The sequence below is a fragment of the Balaenoptera ricei genome, chromosome 6 (genome assembly GCF_028023285.1).
Source record: "Balaenoptera ricei isolate mBalRic1 chromosome 6, mBalRic1.hap2, whole genome shotgun sequence".
NCBI lineage: Eukaryota > Metazoa > Chordata > Mammalia > Artiodactyla > Balaenopteridae > Balaenoptera > Balaenoptera ricei.
In genome coordinates this window covers 120,025,950-120,041,643 of record NC_082644.1, presented here as the reverse complement: position 1 = coordinate 120,041,643, position 15,694 = coordinate 120,025,950, and the positions used below count along the sequence as shown (strand labels likewise).

Below are 15,694 nucleotides of genomic sequence, written 5' to 3'. Positions count from 1 at the left end.
AGCAAGGAGCCCACAGTGGGGACAGCAGCTGTTCTCAGGGGTCCCCAAACCCACCACGGGGCACTGCACCTGCTCCCCCAGTAACTGGCCTGGACTGGCCCTCGGGTGCTCCTCTGAGTCCCGAGCGAACGAGCGGCCCTGGTTTTCAGGGACGTGCGGTGACAGAGGAGGAGAAACTTCCTGAATCTGTCCCAGTAGATGATGGTCTTCTTTCAACAGCAAAAATATTCAAGCCTGAACTAGCCTTCTCTTGACTTCAACCCCACATGGCTTGCAACACCCATGAGGCGGGGAGCTGGACTCCAGGAGGCCACCTGGGTGGCAGAAGGAGGGCTGGCCGGGGAGCTGGGGTGCCCGAGGGTGGGCGGAGCTGGGCCAGCCGCCAGATGGGTAGGCGCACCTGCTGTGTGTGGACGGCACTCTGAGCCCCGAGGGTGTCGTGATAAGAGACACAGGCAGACGGCAGGTGTGCGCGCACACACACACACACACACACCCCGACTTTGCAGCCATGACCCCAAACACTGAGGTCTCAGGACCCTCCAGGCCACTGTCTGTGGCTCTGCGACAGATGTCACCTCTCTGTTTGCAGCCTTTGTTGGTGTTTTGGGGAAACGCGTTGGGAATATGGACCCAAGGCTGTGGAATGTGTGATGGGGCGACGGCCAGGGGCCCCACCGCGGGGTCCTGGGGCCCCGGGTGCACAGGCACTGCGTAGACTGTGGCCCGAGGCAGGTGGAGGGGCCGTGTGGCACGGGCTGAGCTGCCCTCTGTCCTCCTCGCAGGGCGACCGCGGCTTCGATGGCCTGGCTGGGCTGCCGGGAGAGAAGGGCCACCGGGTGAGTGTTTCCTCTCTGGGAGCTGCTGGGGGAGGTACTGTTGGCAGCCTTAGGCTTCCTGGGGGGTTGGGCACTCGATTCCAAAGTGGTTGCTGATGAGCCTCATGGGGGTGGGGCAGTGGGCTTGGACGCGGGCGTGACATCCCTGGGGATGGAAGGTCAGCCCAAGGAGAGCCGATTTCGCACCCGCAGCTGATGGCGAAAGAGCCAGTGGCCCCCTCGAGGGGAAGAGGCAGGGAATGTGGAGCTCCCGTGGGAAACCCACTCTGTTAAGGGGCCCGCCACACCTTCAGGAAACCCAGTGGCTGCCCTTTTGGGAGCCCCCGAGGACCCTTCTCACCATTAAAGGGGCGACTCCAGCAGGTGGGCTGGTCCCACGTGGCCGCCCACGGATGGGGGTTGGGGGGCACGCTGCAGCCGGGGGCCCGCCTGTTACCTTGCCCGGTCCCACGTGTCCCCATGAGATGCTCTTTGCGGCCCTTACCTGTTTTCTTTGATGTAGATGATGCCTCTTTCATGTTTTGGCATATCCTGGACATGCAGGCACACGCATGTGTGCATGTGAACACACAGGCACACACACACACGCTGTTGATTTTGTCATAACGTTCACCCATCATGTCTCTGCCGCCCTGAGAAGTGGCTCTTGCGCCTTAGCCAAAGCTGCTTCGCCCACGTTCTCCGACACTCATGGGGAAACCGGAGGGAAGGGCCAGTCTGTGGGACTAACAGATGAGCACGTATTGAGCACCGATGGTGTGCAAGGCTTGAAGTTGCAGGGGTATCAGGTGGACCAGCGCTGACCTTCACAGTCCAGAGTGGTGGCCCTTTCAGGGGGCGGTGCGGGGCTGGGGTGTGCTCCTGCTTCACACAGAGAGGTCAATAGGGTGCAGCTCAGACCCTGCCTCGGTGTCCTGGGGTGCCCGCCGGTCCCTGGGTGCCGGTCCAGCCAGCCCTTCTCCAGGACACCGAGTCCCGGAGTGAGAGTCCTGCCAGCCCGCTTTGCAGCACGTCACGCCAGGAGGCCCCGTCTCCAAAGGGGTCCTCTGTGACTCTGGGAAAGTCTTGGGAGGGAGTTGGGATTTTCAGTCTCAGAAGCAGAGAAAGACGAAATGGGGGGCTTGAGACAGCCGTGCGTGTCTGCCCGCGTGCCTAACGCTGACCCTGCTTGGCTTCCCAGGGCGACCCTGGTCCTTCCGGCCCTCCGGGACCTCCAGGGGAAGACGGAGAAAGGGTACGTATCCTGCTGTGTGTGGGCGCACCTGCTGCCCGTCTCCTCGGTGAAAACTGCACAAGATGCTGGCAGCAGTGATCGGCACCTGCATCGGGGGGAGGGGAGTTGATGGGAGTGGACAGATGGCCGCACAGGACTTCCTTCCTGTAGAAGCAGATCTCAGACCTTGATGCTGGGGGAGCCGATAAGCTCCACGTCTGAGTGAGGGGCGGACAGAGGCAGCGAGTGGCAGAGCTTGGGATTTGGGGTGAGGAGTGAGGTGCAGAGAGTCCAGAAAATGACCTTCCTTGGCCCTGGAGGTGGGGACAAGGTGACGGAAGCGTGTGGACAGAGCGAGGGGCGATGCTGCCATCCAAGGTCGGGGCCTGGGCTAGGTCGGGCGCTCAGGCGGGCTCTGCCCCGAGTCCTGGTTCTGTCAGGTGCGTCTCGGTGGGGCTGCAGACTAAGCGATGTCCTTAGACGGAAGCACAGCCCGGCTGTGGCAGGGAAGCCTGCGGCCCCTCTCCCTCCGTGCGCCCCAGTCACTTAGACAATTTCTTCGGGCGTTAGGGGTATTTTGGGGACAGGTTTAGAAGCCCCAGTACCTGGGAAAGAGGGGCATGCCTCTCCTGACAGCTCCTGGGCTGGCATCATCAGGGCACTGTCTCCTGTTGGGGCCTCAGCCTGCACGGTCCACTGTAAGATGAGAGAGGGGAGAGGGGTCCCCTAGATGTCTGTGCTTCTGGAATGAGGAGGTGCATGCAGGTGCACGCATGTGTGTGTGTGCATGCGTGTGCAGGGCTGTGTGTGTACATGTGCACTGTGAGTGGGTATGTGTGCGTGCATTTGCAGTGTGTCTGTGTGCATGTGTGGGTGTGTGTGTGCATGTGTGTGGTGAAGGAAGGAGGAGGGGTCAGTGCCTTGATGGAGAGAAGCGGGGTGTGGACCAGCAGCTCCTGGTTGTGAGCCAGGCAAGCCAAGGCAGCTTTCCTTGTAGAGCCAGAAGGAAAAGACTCACCCTGGTTTGCTCCCCTGGCTGTGTTTAAGACGTTAGGGCCCCTTGGGGTTGGCCCAGGGCATCTGGTGATTCTCTCAGGATCTTTCCCTTCACTAGTTTCTATCATTCATGTCTCTATCTACCTATCACCTATCTATCTATCTATCTCTCAATCTATCTATATCTATTTGTCTCTATCATCTATCTATCTATGATCTATCTACCTGTCTATTATCTATTTATCAAGCTACCTACCTACCTATTTGTCTATCCTCTACCTATTTATCTATTATCTATATATCATCTATCTCTCTATCTCGCTGTCTTTCTACCTATCTACCATCTATCTCTGTCTAGTTTCTGCCATGCTATTTTTCATCTGTATCTTTACCTATCAGGTAACCATTGACTTTTTTCTGCCCAGCTTTCCCCTCATTGGGGCTGTGGTTTGTGAGCCCCAAACCTCGCCTTTTACCTGCAGGCTTTGGGAGTGGGGACACTCCGGGCTTTTCCTGCTGGCACGGGGACTAGTAACTCTGGCGTATGCTGAAGCAGCCCCAGGCCAAAGAATCCTGCACGGATGAAGGAAAAATTGTCTCTCTCGTGTCCAGGTTTTATGGCTTATCCCTAAAATCCTGCCTCTTTTCTCCCCCATAGGGTGACGATGGAGAAGTCGGGCCCAGAGGGCTGCCCGGGGAGCCTGTAAGTCCACTGACTGGGTGGGATTCTGTGTCTCCTCTTTGATGCTCTGGCCAGAATCAGGGGTTGACTCAGAGCATAGATGAGAGAGGGGCTCAGCCTTGAGACACACGAATCTGGGGATCTCCCGGGAAAGGAACGAGTGAGGTTAGCAGACAATGCTACGGAGTCAGCCTGAGCCTTTGCCAGGGAGGAAGCCCCGGCCCCTGAAGGTCGTGGTTGGGACTCCAGGTACAGACGTGGTGGGTGTCCTGGGTCCACCATGTTGGGTGTCCAGGGTCCATGATGGTGGGTGTCCTGGGTCCTTCATGGTGGGTGTCCAGGGTCCATGATGGTGGGTGTCCTGGGTCCTTCAGGGTGGGTGTCCAGGGTCCATGATGGTGGGTGTCCTGGGTCCATCAGGGTAGGTGTCCAGGGGCAGTCACTTGACCTGCCACACTTTCTGATGGCTACATTTTCCAAATAAAGAGTCCTCCAGTAGGGCGCCCCTGCCTGGCCCTCCAAAATCTCTTTTCCCTAAGCTGACTTCTATTTAAGACCAGAGCAAATTTCCTCAATGACAAAAGGACATTAATGGGTTTTCACTTACTGTTACTTTTCAAACGTCTCATTTTTGTTACCCACGTCAACGTGGCCATACACATCTGGGGACGTTAATTGAGGAGAAATATTGCAGGCGCTGCATGGAGGAGAGCCCGCCCGGGGTTGGCGTTTGCACCTCCGCTTGGGACTAAATTACACCCTAGGTGTCTGGTTAGCCATAAGGGGGATTCATTAACACAGGTCTCCCCTTAACACGGGTCTAGGCGATGCCTTCTGGGTTATTAACTTCTGAAAAACATTTATATGACTAGGTATTAAAAGAAAGAAGGGAACATTTAAGTGGCAATGAACGTGGGAAGGGTTTCTCTTCTAGTGCATCTGAGAAGGTTCTATCAAAATTAAAGGCACTCGAAATCGCGGTGCCTTGAAAGGCTCTGTAGTTCTCCAGCTGACAGGGAGGGAGGGAGCGGTCCGGATGTGGGTCCTTCCCATGGCAGGTAGTGACCGCTCTGTGGCCCCTCCCCCTGTGCATGGGGCTGTTCCCACACACAAGCCCCTCCCGGCCAGGGAGGGGGTACTGAGCCCCTATCAGTTCTAGCCACCCCTGCCTCTGGTTCCGAGAGCCCAGGTGGAAAGCTGGGCTGCGGTGAGGAGTTGAAGCAGAGGAGAAGGGGGAGTTGGCCACACTCCCCGGGAGACCTGCCTCAGCAGCAGAGGCTCTGGGAAGAGGGGTCGCTGAGGGGGGCTGGGGACAGGGCAGGGGGCTGGGATTCCTGGCCGAGTCTGAACCATCCTTGCTCTTTCCTCTCGCAGGGGCCTCGTGGTCTGCTGGGGCCGAAGGGGCCCCCAGGCCCTCCTGGACCTCCTGTAAGTCCTTTGCTTGTCTGTCCCATCCCTGCCCTCGAGATCCCGCCCCCAGCTTGTGGTCCACTCGGGCCTGCGGGCACCTCTCCGCGCTGACAGCTGTGCACACTGCCCCGTGCTTGCTTTGGGTGTCTGTGGGGCCCTGATGCTCACCCGTGGGAGGGCAGCCCCGGCAGGTGTGGGCTTGCAGGTGGAGATGCAGGGTTCGCTGTATCCTTCCCCGCACACAGCATCTGCCGTTATAAACAGTCACCGGGATGCCCATTTCCCTCCCTTGAAAACACTTCCAGTAGCATCTTGGCAGCTCCTGGAGGGAGACAGAAGCCCGTGGTTCTGGCAGGGCTGCATCCAGGGGGCGGCTTCCCCAGGGCTGGCCCCTCTGCCCAGCTGTCCGAGAACTCAGGGCTGCCCCACACGATGCTGGGGCCTGGCAGCCCCGCTAAACCCTAGCCAATCTCAGGATTTATTTGGGATCAAGCCTTTCCCCTCCCCCAAAGGATGTGGCGTCCTCTGACATGGCGGGCAGGGACCAAGCTGTGTTGAGTGGACTTTTCCTGTTGAGCTTTGTTCATTTTCAGTCTCTTTTGTTTCAATGTCATTCATCCAGGGTGTGACGGGAATGGACGGCCAACCAGGCCCGAAGGGCAATGTGGTAAGTCTGGGGGTCCCGTGCCCCGGTCTCATGGCGGTTACCCCTGGGCTCACTGCCAGCTGCTCGGGGCAGGGGAGGGGGATCCATGCCACCAAACCAGATGGGGATGTGACTGGGAGGGCGCAGACTCTGGGCCCCGGCCCCGCGAGGTGCAGGCCTCCAGCAGGAGAGCACGTGTGAGATCCCGGCGTCGGTGCTTGCTCCGTCCAGAGCCTGACCGCGTCAGCGCAGGTGTGGAGGGAAACCTCTTTCTCGCTGTGCGTGGCAAGCTGGTGGTGGCCAGGTGCTGTGACAACGCCCACTGAGCGAGAGAGGGGTCTCATGGGTCTCTTGTAAGGGCCCGGGAGAATTTAGCTGGCACGATGATTTGGGAATGTTCAGCTGGATGGAATATTTTCTGGTAGATCCTGTCTCGTTCCTCCTGGCCAGCTGTCTGCCGTGCCTGCACAGACACAGGCATGTGCTTCTGGCCCAGAGGGGCCTGGATCTGGCTCCCTGCCTGCCCTGGGGCCCCCTGCCTTCCCGTCTGGGCACCAGAGCCGATTGCACCCCCTGCTCGCCCTCCAGAGCCCCCTTCAGTGCCTCACTTGTGTTTCCTGTAGGGTCCCCAGGGAGAGCCCGGCCCCCCGGGACAGCAGGGTAATCCAGGCGCCCAGGTGAGTGAGCCGGGCGGGCTTGTGGGCAGCGGGAGGTGCAGGTCTGCAGTGCCCTGGGCGTGAGCGGCCGCTGAGTGCAGCCCCACGCTGCCAGTCAGCCCAGAGGGGCCCGCAGCCTGGAGGTGACCCAGGATGGGGTCGGCACCCAGATGAGGGAGAGAGTCGGGGGAAGATGGGCAGACGGCAGGGAGGGGTTCTGAGTCCGTCGAAAAGTTCCCTGACCTTTCCTGCTCACTCTTTCCCCTCCCAGGGTCTTCCGGGCCCCCAGGGTGCAATTGGACCTCCAGGAGAAAAGGTAGGTGGGCTGAGCTGGGCATAGGGGTGCTTGCCTGTGGGGTGCATTAGGAGCACTGGTCACCAGCTTGTGGTGTGGACCTTTGTCCTTCCTTCCCTCCTTCCTTCCTTCCTTCCTTCCTGCCCTCCTTCCCTCTCTCCCCCCTTCCCCCCTTCCGTCCTTCCTTCCTTCCCTCCTTCTCTCCCTCCCTCCCTCCTTCCCTCCCTCCTTCCTTCATTCCTTCCTTCCCTCCTTCCCTCCCTCCCTTCCCTCCTTCCCCCCCTTCCTCCCTCCCTCCCTTCCTTCTTTAGCTATGTATAAGGTTGCCAGATTTGAGAAGAAAAACAGATATGGGACCCTCAGTTAAATTTGAACTCTGTTGTCTGAAATTCCAAATTTAACTGGGCATCTCGTTTTGTTGTTGTTTGTTTTGTTTCTTTTTGCTAAATTTGGCAACCCTAAATATATCCTCGGCACCCCGAGTCCACATGCTGGGGAGAGAACCGGAGCCGGAGTCCTTGTGCGGCTTGCGGCTCAGCCCCAGGAGTCCAGTGAGCTCAGCACCTGGGGCGGCACCAGCAGAATGACCTCAGAGGGGCGGTTCTCAGTGCATCATAGCCCCGGGCCACCACTGTTTGAGAACTGCTCCTGACTTCACTTGGCGGGTGATTTTTTTCCAGTAGCAAAAGTGAAGGCTCTGGAAACAGCAAAGGGTCCACTCTCTTCGGGTGCTGCCCGTGGCTGGAAGCTTTGTAGCCAGTGGGAGAGGGTGCCTGTGAGCAACCTTTTTAAACAAATGCTCTTTGAGCAGAAATGTTGAAAAGTAACTTTGGGGGCTTGTAGAGAGGGTGGGCAGCTGAGGGGACCCCTGGGGCATCTGCTCATGGAGTCTGTGGTTTGTTCTAGGGCCCCCTGGGTAAACCAGGTCTCCCAGGAATGCCCGGTGCTGATGGACCCCCGGTGAGTACCACTGCCCACCTCACCCTTTACATCCCGCCTGCCCATGTCCACCCAGCGGTGGGCACTGGGAATCCGGGCAAACGGCCCCTCCCCTCGCTCTCGAGACGGCCACGCATGCGTGGCCCCCGTCTCCTTTTCCAGCTCCTTCGATGAAGACCTCTCCGATGGCGAGCTTGATTGCTCAGGAGCTACTTACTGGGTTTTGGACACACTTTCCATAATGTGGTTCAGTCACAGAGGGTGGTGATTGCATGAGTAGGAACGTCCGTTATTTATTGGGTTATTTATTGGGGTTTGCTGCCCGTGATCAGAGCCCAGCCTCGTACTTTTAGCTCTAAGGAGGGCTGGGCTGGGCTCCGAGCAATCGTGTGTGTCACCAGTGCCGGGTGTATTTTTAACCATCACGCACGGAGAAGGGGGGTGTGAACACGCAGCTGTGGAGCTAAGTAGATGCTGCCTAGAAATAGGGAGTGAGGGACAAATCCATCTGTGGCCAAGCTGTGAGGGGGAGGGGCGGGGAAGTGACAAACGCTGGGTGTGGACCTCTCTGTGTGAGCTTATCTGCACCCACCCCCCTTGTGTGAGTTGCCGGTGGGTTTTGTGTTTTTTGGTTATTTTTAGCATATCCAGTTGATGCCGAATAGAGAGCCTATTTCAGAAAATGAGATTAGCAAAATTATTTCAGACACAGTTATTTTGTTGTGTTAATAACGCCATTAAAAATGAAGCAAGGAAGTTCAGTCTGTCAACCGTTAATTGGTGATTGGTGATTGGCATAGGGCGGTGTCTTTCCATTTTCATGGCTGAGAATCCTTTGGTCCCGTGAATCACACATCACCCATTGTCCCATCTTTGTCTGAACCAGCAGATTACAATCCTATTCCTGCTTGAACTGCTTTGGGGGCCTCAGTCTCCTGGAGTGAGTTTGGATATGGAGAGAGAAATATTTTGCAATATGTCTTCTATGTCCTTTTATTTACCTTGACACCTAAAATTGCATTTTCTAATGATAAAATATTTTCTTCTGGAAAATAAATAAAATGACAAAATGAAAACTACCTCTGGTCCCATTCCTATGGGTTAAACCCTGATAGCAGGTAAATGTACATCCTGTCAGTCATTTTTTCTATTCGTCTTCTGCAATATTGGGTGTCAATGGGGCATTTCCCTCAGTGCATCATGTCAGGAAGGGGGCGGTGCCTACAAGCCCCCGCTTCCCTGACCTTCCCGGTCACACCCTGGAATCCCCCTCTCTGAATTGAAACTCCAGTCACTAGGGTCCCTAAAGGGTCACCAGTTTCCTTTGATTCTGTGGGGAAAGAGGGACCTTTAAGAGGGTTAGGGAGCCAGGAGGCTGCTTCTCCATTTCTCTTCCCCAACCAACCATCACACTTTAAAATATGAGTGTACGAAGGACCCGAGGGAGTGTGGTTGTGCTGGGTCAACGCTGAAGACGCTCAAAGCAAAAGATAAAAAGGGAAAACATCAACACTACAGGCTGAGGGAAGCGGAGCCCTTGTCTTAGGTGAATCGGGAGGAAGCAAAAGATTTAAGAATACTCTCCTTACAGAGGCATCACACGGTTGATCAACCTGAAAGAGAGGGTTTGTTCCTTTCCCCCTTTGGGTTGGTGTGGCGTGGCTTGGGCTGAAGAAAGAAAGGAAGATAGATTTCAGAGCCCTTGAGAAGTGTGAGGGGTTTCGGGGCAGACTCGGTTCTCTGGAATACGTTGTGAGGTTCTGGGCAGCACACAACAAGGATGCGGGCTGTGAATCACGGCTCATGGGAATATTACAGAGCCAGGAAAAATTGTATTCCAACAAATATTCAGCGACATGAGGAAATGCTCATGATATAATAGTAAATTAAAAATACATCTTCCGATGCCAATTTTGCATGCAAATGTGCAGAGAAAATAGATTAGCTGTGCTATATCACACCCTTGGCCACCGTTGCTATGAGTGGTGAGGTTATGAAGGGTTTTAATTTTCTTTTCCACTTGCCTAATTGTCTACAATGAACGTATATTACTTTTTTAATCAGAAATATATCAAATACAAATAATTTCAGCTTTATTATTTTTCCATTTGTCTACAATGAACATATATTACTTTTTTAATCAGAAAAATATCAAATATACATAATTTAAGTTTTATTACTTTTCCATTATAGAGTCTTGCTGGTTATAGAATACTGGGGAAAGGCCAGCAAGTAGAAAGAAGGGTGGAAACGGCCTGGCCTTTCACGGCGGGAAAGCAGCTGCTCTGACTTTGATGTATTTCCTTTCCATCTTTTTCTGTTCAAACATTTAAAATAAATGAGCTTTGTGCTCCCCCCCAGAAAGTTACAACTTAGAATGCATCTAAGAAGCTTGGCCTTGATTCAAACAACAGTAGTCATGGCGGGGACTTCGCTGGCGGTCCAGTGGTTAAGACTCCACGCTTCCACTGCAGGGGGCACAGGTTCAATCCCTGGTCAGGAAACTAAGATCCCGCAGGCTGCCCGGTGCGGCCAAAAACAAACAAACAAACAAAAAAACAGTAATCATGGTGACGATCAGTCCCTCTTTTTTATCTCTTCCAAAACACTGTGGTCAGGTCTGTTCTTATCGCCACCATGTAAGTGAGGTCATTGCCACGTGAAGGGGTCAGCTCGCTTCCCCACGTGAGTGAGGTGTGGGGTCTGCCTCCGTGTGTGTCCCTGGGGGCTGGCTTTCACCACAGCTGTCCATTACCTCAGTTCCTTCACAGAAAAATTCTGGGTTTGATGGAAACTGTAAAAAAGGCCCACGAAGAGCCCACATGGCAAAGGGAGCAGGACCCTCCTCCCTCCCAGCCCTCCCCAGGGCAGGATCTTCTCCTGGGCACCGTTTGGGTGCAGCCCTGCCGGCCTTGGTTGCTGCTGCTGTGAGCGTCGCCTTGGGTAGGGGGATGGCGGGCAGTGTGTCCCTTCCAGGCCCGGGTGGCTGGCGTGGTCCAACCGGTGCCTAACTGTCCTCAAGGGCTCCCTGGGGTACCCCACCCTGCAAAGGAACTTCAGCATCCTTCCCCTCGCGTTGCCACCATGATAGGCTATTTGCAATGGCATCAGATCCAGTTCACGACTAATACAAATTGAAAAGAACACACACATATCCTTTACTTGAGTTGATGAGCTCTGGGTCTCCACAATGCTGCTGTGTTCTACAAGTAGCGTCCTAGAACTTTAGAACAATCAAGCTGGATGAGCAGCCAACCCACCCTCTCATTTTACACACAGGAAAGTGGAGGCCCAGAGAGGGCAAGTGACTTACCTAAGGTCACACAGCGGGTTGGGTGTTACCAGGAGTAGAACCAGACCGCCCTTCCCTGCCCTGCCAGCATTCTCACCACACCACATGGCCTCTCTTTACTGGAATCCTTGGGGGTAGAACTGTATTTCCAGATAATGAATACTTCTGTTTCTGTTTTTATCATCTGTGTTTGGCTCGTGAACTTAGAGGCATTGAACCTAGTCACCAGCTTGGGTCAGAAAGTGGGTCAGAAAGTCAGAGAATGTCAAGTTCCTGAGAATAGAATTGATGGGGGCCAGGGTGGAGGGGGCAGTGACCAAGGGGCCATGAGCAGTTCCGTGGGGCCTTAGCTCTGCATCTGTGGGGTGGGATGTATATTCTCCCCTGCGCTCAGCTTCTGTGTCACCTGGGGGGTGGCTTTGAAGACCTAGGGTGCGTTGGGACCCGGGAGGTCTGGTCCCACTTCACTGTCCTTGTTTGGCCACCAATTCAGTTTTGCTGGGTGGCCTTGAACAAGCACCCTTGCTGTCCCCTCCCACTGCACTTGGGGGCAGGCTGGGCTCTGGCTGAGTCAGGGGACACTGGTGCACAGTGGGGCCTGGAGCCCATCTGTGGGTTTTGAAGCACATGCCCCTCTGCTGTTGCCAGGGCCTGGCATTATTCCCATTTTACAGATGAAGCAGCCGAGGGTTGGGACTAAAGGACTGGGGGTGACCAAGCCGCTGTGAGGAGGGGCGGGGAGGAAATGGGAGGGACCTGGGCTCTGACCCTCAGTTTTGAAGACAGCTACAGAGGAGCTAGAGCATGGCCAGGCCTGCTTTCCCAGAGGCCACTGACTAACGCCAGCCTTCTCTTTCCTGACAGGGGCACCCTGGCAAAGAAGGCCCTCCGGGAGAGAAGGGAGGCCAGGTGGGTACCGGCCGTGCCCTCGGCCCCTCCAGCATCTCCTGCGGGATGGGCAGGGATGGTCCCCCCCCGTTCTGGGACCCCCAGTCCAGAAGGGGCTTCCTGCCCTGTCCTCACCCATCCTGAGACACCCCTGCGGACCCCCCTTCCCCGTGGGGCTGGGCAGTGCCCGCATGCCTACCCCCGCAGTCCGACCTGGGACGTCCATCCGCTCTGCTCGGAGCGCGAGGGCAGTGTGCTGGGGGCAGGCAAGCTCTGTGGCTTGTTCTGGAAGGATGCAGGGGTGGCCCAGAGTGAGCCCTGCGCCCTCCACCTGAGATAAGCCTAACGCGCTTTTCCCTCTGGTTCCAGGGTCCGCCCGGCCCCCAGGGCCCCATCGGCTACCCAGGCCCTCGTGGAGTCAAGGTGAGGGTCTCACAGCCTCGGGTCTTCCTGGAGGTCAAGGTCGGGACTGCGGGGCACGGCTGGGCCGGTTTTAGAGATTCCTCTGTGCTTTAACCTCCCTCCTGCCCAAAAACTGGGGTGGCCCTGGTCTGGGAGATTGGGTCCCAGAATGTGGGCCGGGGCAGGTGAGGGAGGGGCCCGCGGGGCCAGGAGGGGCTGCAGTGGAGCAGGGCACGCTCCCCGGGGCGTCTGGGACAGCACGAGCAACACGGTGGTGGCCGTCTGCCGGGACGGGGCGGCACCCTTCTGCCCCGGGCTCCTTCTGCTGTCACCACCTGCCAACTGACCTGCTGCTCCGGAGCCCCTCAGAGGCAGCGGATCTCAGCCCAGGGGACAAGCTGGGCGCCCTTTCCTGGGATGCTTGGAGCTGTTTCTTCCAGGCCGATCACATCTGGGCAGACCTCGTTGTTGGGAGATGCGTTCGTGGGAGACGTCCATTTATTCACATCGTGTTGAAAGGCTCCTGGAACCGCGTTAAATGGGCGCAGAGGTCCAGAGCAATACTCCAGACACAGGGCCCTGTCTGTCTGCCCTGAGCTGACTGGGTTTGCTTTGAGCTGTGCGATTTAGTCTCAATGAGGCTGCCCTCTGGACATTCACACGCAGAGGGATGTGCCCCCAGGGGTGTGCGTGGGGAGAGCCCTTCTTTCTTGGGCTGGAGATGCTGCCATGTCTTCAATCTCAGGCTTCCCACCTGCGGGAAAGCTAAGCGTGGTCTTTCTTTCAAAATGACTGTAATTTGACTTGAAGTATCATATATACGAACGTGTATAAAACATCTGGTTTATCTTGGGGGATTTGCAGGAACACATCCATAAGCTCCGGAGTCCCCACCTGTGTCGTTCACGGTCCTTTATACTTTCAAGCATTTTTTCACATCAGGGTTCTGTGTGGAGGACACAGAACCCCAAGACTTCAGTTTTTAGTAACTTACCCCAAATTACCCCTAAATCCATGCAGAAGCCATGGACTTGCTTATTCCTAACCAAGTACCCCATCCTGACCCCAAGGGGCTCCGACTTGCATTTCCCAGAATTGGGATGTTCCAAGGTCAAGGGCAGAGAGATGCCCCAGGTCAGGACCCTTAGACAGGCGGCTTCTCTCTGAAGCAGGCTTTCGCCCCACGCGCTGCCTAGTGAGTTTATAAGGGCGGTGATTTAGCAACTGTGCTGATTGTGTGAGCTCTGTGCGTGTTTATTTTACAAATTCCCATTGCGCAAAGAGCCTGTGCCAGCCACCGTACACGGCCAACGCGTGATGCCGCTTCCGTGAGCCGGGAAGGTGTCTGCCCTGAGATGTTTGTGGAGAATGCTCTTATCTTGTCGGTCTGATTAAAATTCATCCGTGATATGAGCAGTCCCACTAGACAGGCAAGCGGAGGGTGGAAGGAAAAGCAAGACTGAACGTTATTTTCATTGGAGAAGTAGATTGCGGAGCCCGTGGCGTGATGAGCCCCGGAGGGCGTTGATGGCGGAGGTGGGGTGGGAAGTCCTGGTGTCACCGTCAGAGACCAAGGTCCTTAGCTTTCCTCCACTGGAGCCCTGCCTTCCTCCTGGGAAAGGTGCCCCTCCAAGCTCTTTGATATCACTGACCTTTAAGCATCCCCCGGGCTGCCCTCTGACTTGCCCCTTCCTCAGGGGTCTGTTTGGGCTTGACTGTCAGCAAATCAAATCACCCGCTCACTGAGCCTACGGGATCTGCGTGGGCTGGCGGAAGTCCCCCAGTACGAACTCACTGGAGGCCTTGGGAAGGCCCGTCCCCCTCTGTGCCCTCACAGCCGCTGGCCCAGCAACTCTTTCCACTCGGCTGTTCTGTGACCTCTGACCTCGCTCCCTGAGCGCTGGACCACCAGGGCCATGGTGGGTCCTCTAGCCCAGGGGTTCTCACCCAGGGCAGAGTCTTCCCCCAGGGACGCCTGGAGACATTTCTGATCCTCTCGGCTTGGAGGGGCAGGGCAGAGGTCAGGGAGGCTGTCCAACCCCCTACAGCCTTGCGACAGCAAACTATCCAGACCCTGAAGGCGACAGCACGAGGCTGGGAAACCCTGGTCTGTTTGTCTCCTTGGCCCCATTCCTCTGGCCTCGGGCGGGTCATGAGATGGTAGAACTTTAGGTCTGGGAGGGATCTTACCCTCTTCTTTCTGGAAGTGTGTGGGCAGGGGAAGCCCACTTGGCCTGCCTGGCAAGGGAGAGGGGACCTGGTGCCAGAGCCCCCCCACCCCGACATCAGGGTTTCGGGGTAACTGGCCTCCCCTCTGTCCTGAAGCCGACCATGGCCTGGGCCGATGGAGCCAAGGGCCAAGCCCAGCTCTCTGCGTCTGTCCGGCCCTGTCCCTCTGTCCCTCCACAGCTTTTCTCAGCTCTCCTGGGCTTCAGAGAAAAGGCTCAGAACTGCAAATTCTGTGCAAGGTTCTTGCTACAAGAGGGCAGCTGGCAGCCTGAGGGACCCGGCTGCAGCCTCAGCTGGACCCGAATGGGAGGCCCGGCCTCTCTGGGGCCCCCTGGGCTGGTGGCTTGAGGAAGCTTCTGGCAGTCAGTCGGGGGCAGGCTCTGCAGCCTGCTGGCAGGTGGGGGGCACGGCTGTCAAGTCCATTCCAGGGATGGAGTGGTTTTTCCTGGGAGACAGGGAGGGGGCTGGTCCTGCCCTGACAGTCTTGTTCAGCACGGGGATGAGAACGTCCCGAGCCGACGTGATGAGGGCAGTGGGAGTGGCTGGTGTCGTTAAGTGGTAACTATTATTACTACCGTTGTAGCGTATGATTATACGTTAGTAACAATAGAGAATGAAGATCATCCCACAGCACACAGCTCCGCTCACTGAACACCTGCTGTTTGCCGGCGCTGTCCCCGGCTTCCTGAGCCCCCCCCTCCCCCCAGCAGTGACGGGGGGACGGTTGTCATCAACCGCTCTTTCCAAGTGAGCAGAGGTCTGGGGCCTCGTCCGAGGCCATGTGTGGGGGGCCTGACCCCGTCTGCCTGATTCCAGAGCCCGAGCTCAGGCCTCACGCCCCCTCTGCTCCCCAAACAGAGACCGAGATGTTTCTGGAGGAGGGCAGGGTGTCAGTGGGCGACGCCCCGCACACCCGCAGAGCTCTGTCTCCTGAGACTGGGGACAGTGGGAGGGAACCGGTCTGCGTGGGACGCTCAGGCTCCCCTGGTGTTGGGGGTCAGGCCCGTTTTTTGTGGGGTCCGTAGAGGCTCGGGCTTGTGGCTGCTCACTTTTCTTCTGTGTTTGTGCAGGGGGCAGACGGCATCCGAGGTCTGAAGGGCACCAAGGGCGAGAAGGTGAGTGTCCCCTCCTTCCCTCAGGGGCTTGGCCAGGAGCCGGGAAGGTCCACCCTGGGAACTTGAGTGAGCGTAGGCCACTGACATTTTGA

General features: G+C 56.7%; 1 protein-coding gene across 4 annotated transcripts in view; it reads left to right on the top strand.

Moving 5' to 3' along the window:
• COL5A1 (collagen type V alpha 1 chain) overlaps positions 1-15,694 on the top strand; it is a 159,282-nt gene that overhangs the window by 89,271 nt on the left and 54,317 nt on the right. For all 4 annotated transcript variants that reach the window (XR_009503811.1, XR_009503810.1, XM_059925959.1 and 1 more), the window contains exons 18-28: positions 786-839; positions 2,020-2,073; positions 3,707-3,751; positions 5,105-5,158; positions 5,763-5,807; positions 6,410-6,463; positions 6,714-6,758; positions 7,644-7,697; positions 11,833-11,877; positions 12,226-12,279; positions 15,558-15,602. Coding sequence is in view for 2 of the 4 variants with exons in the window: in XM_059925959.1 (XP_059781942.1) it covers positions 786-839; positions 2,020-2,073; positions 3,707-3,751; positions 5,105-5,158; positions 5,763-5,807; positions 6,410-6,463; positions 6,714-6,758; positions 7,644-7,697; positions 11,833-11,877; positions 12,226-12,279; positions 15,558-15,602 (549 nt within the window). In the remaining 2 variants the exon portion in view is untranslated. The remainder of the gene's footprint in view (positions 1-785; positions 840-2,019; positions 2,074-3,706; positions 3,752-5,104; positions 5,159-5,762; positions 5,808-6,409; positions 6,464-6,713; positions 6,759-7,643; positions 7,698-11,832; positions 11,878-12,225; positions 12,280-15,557; positions 15,603-15,694) is intronic.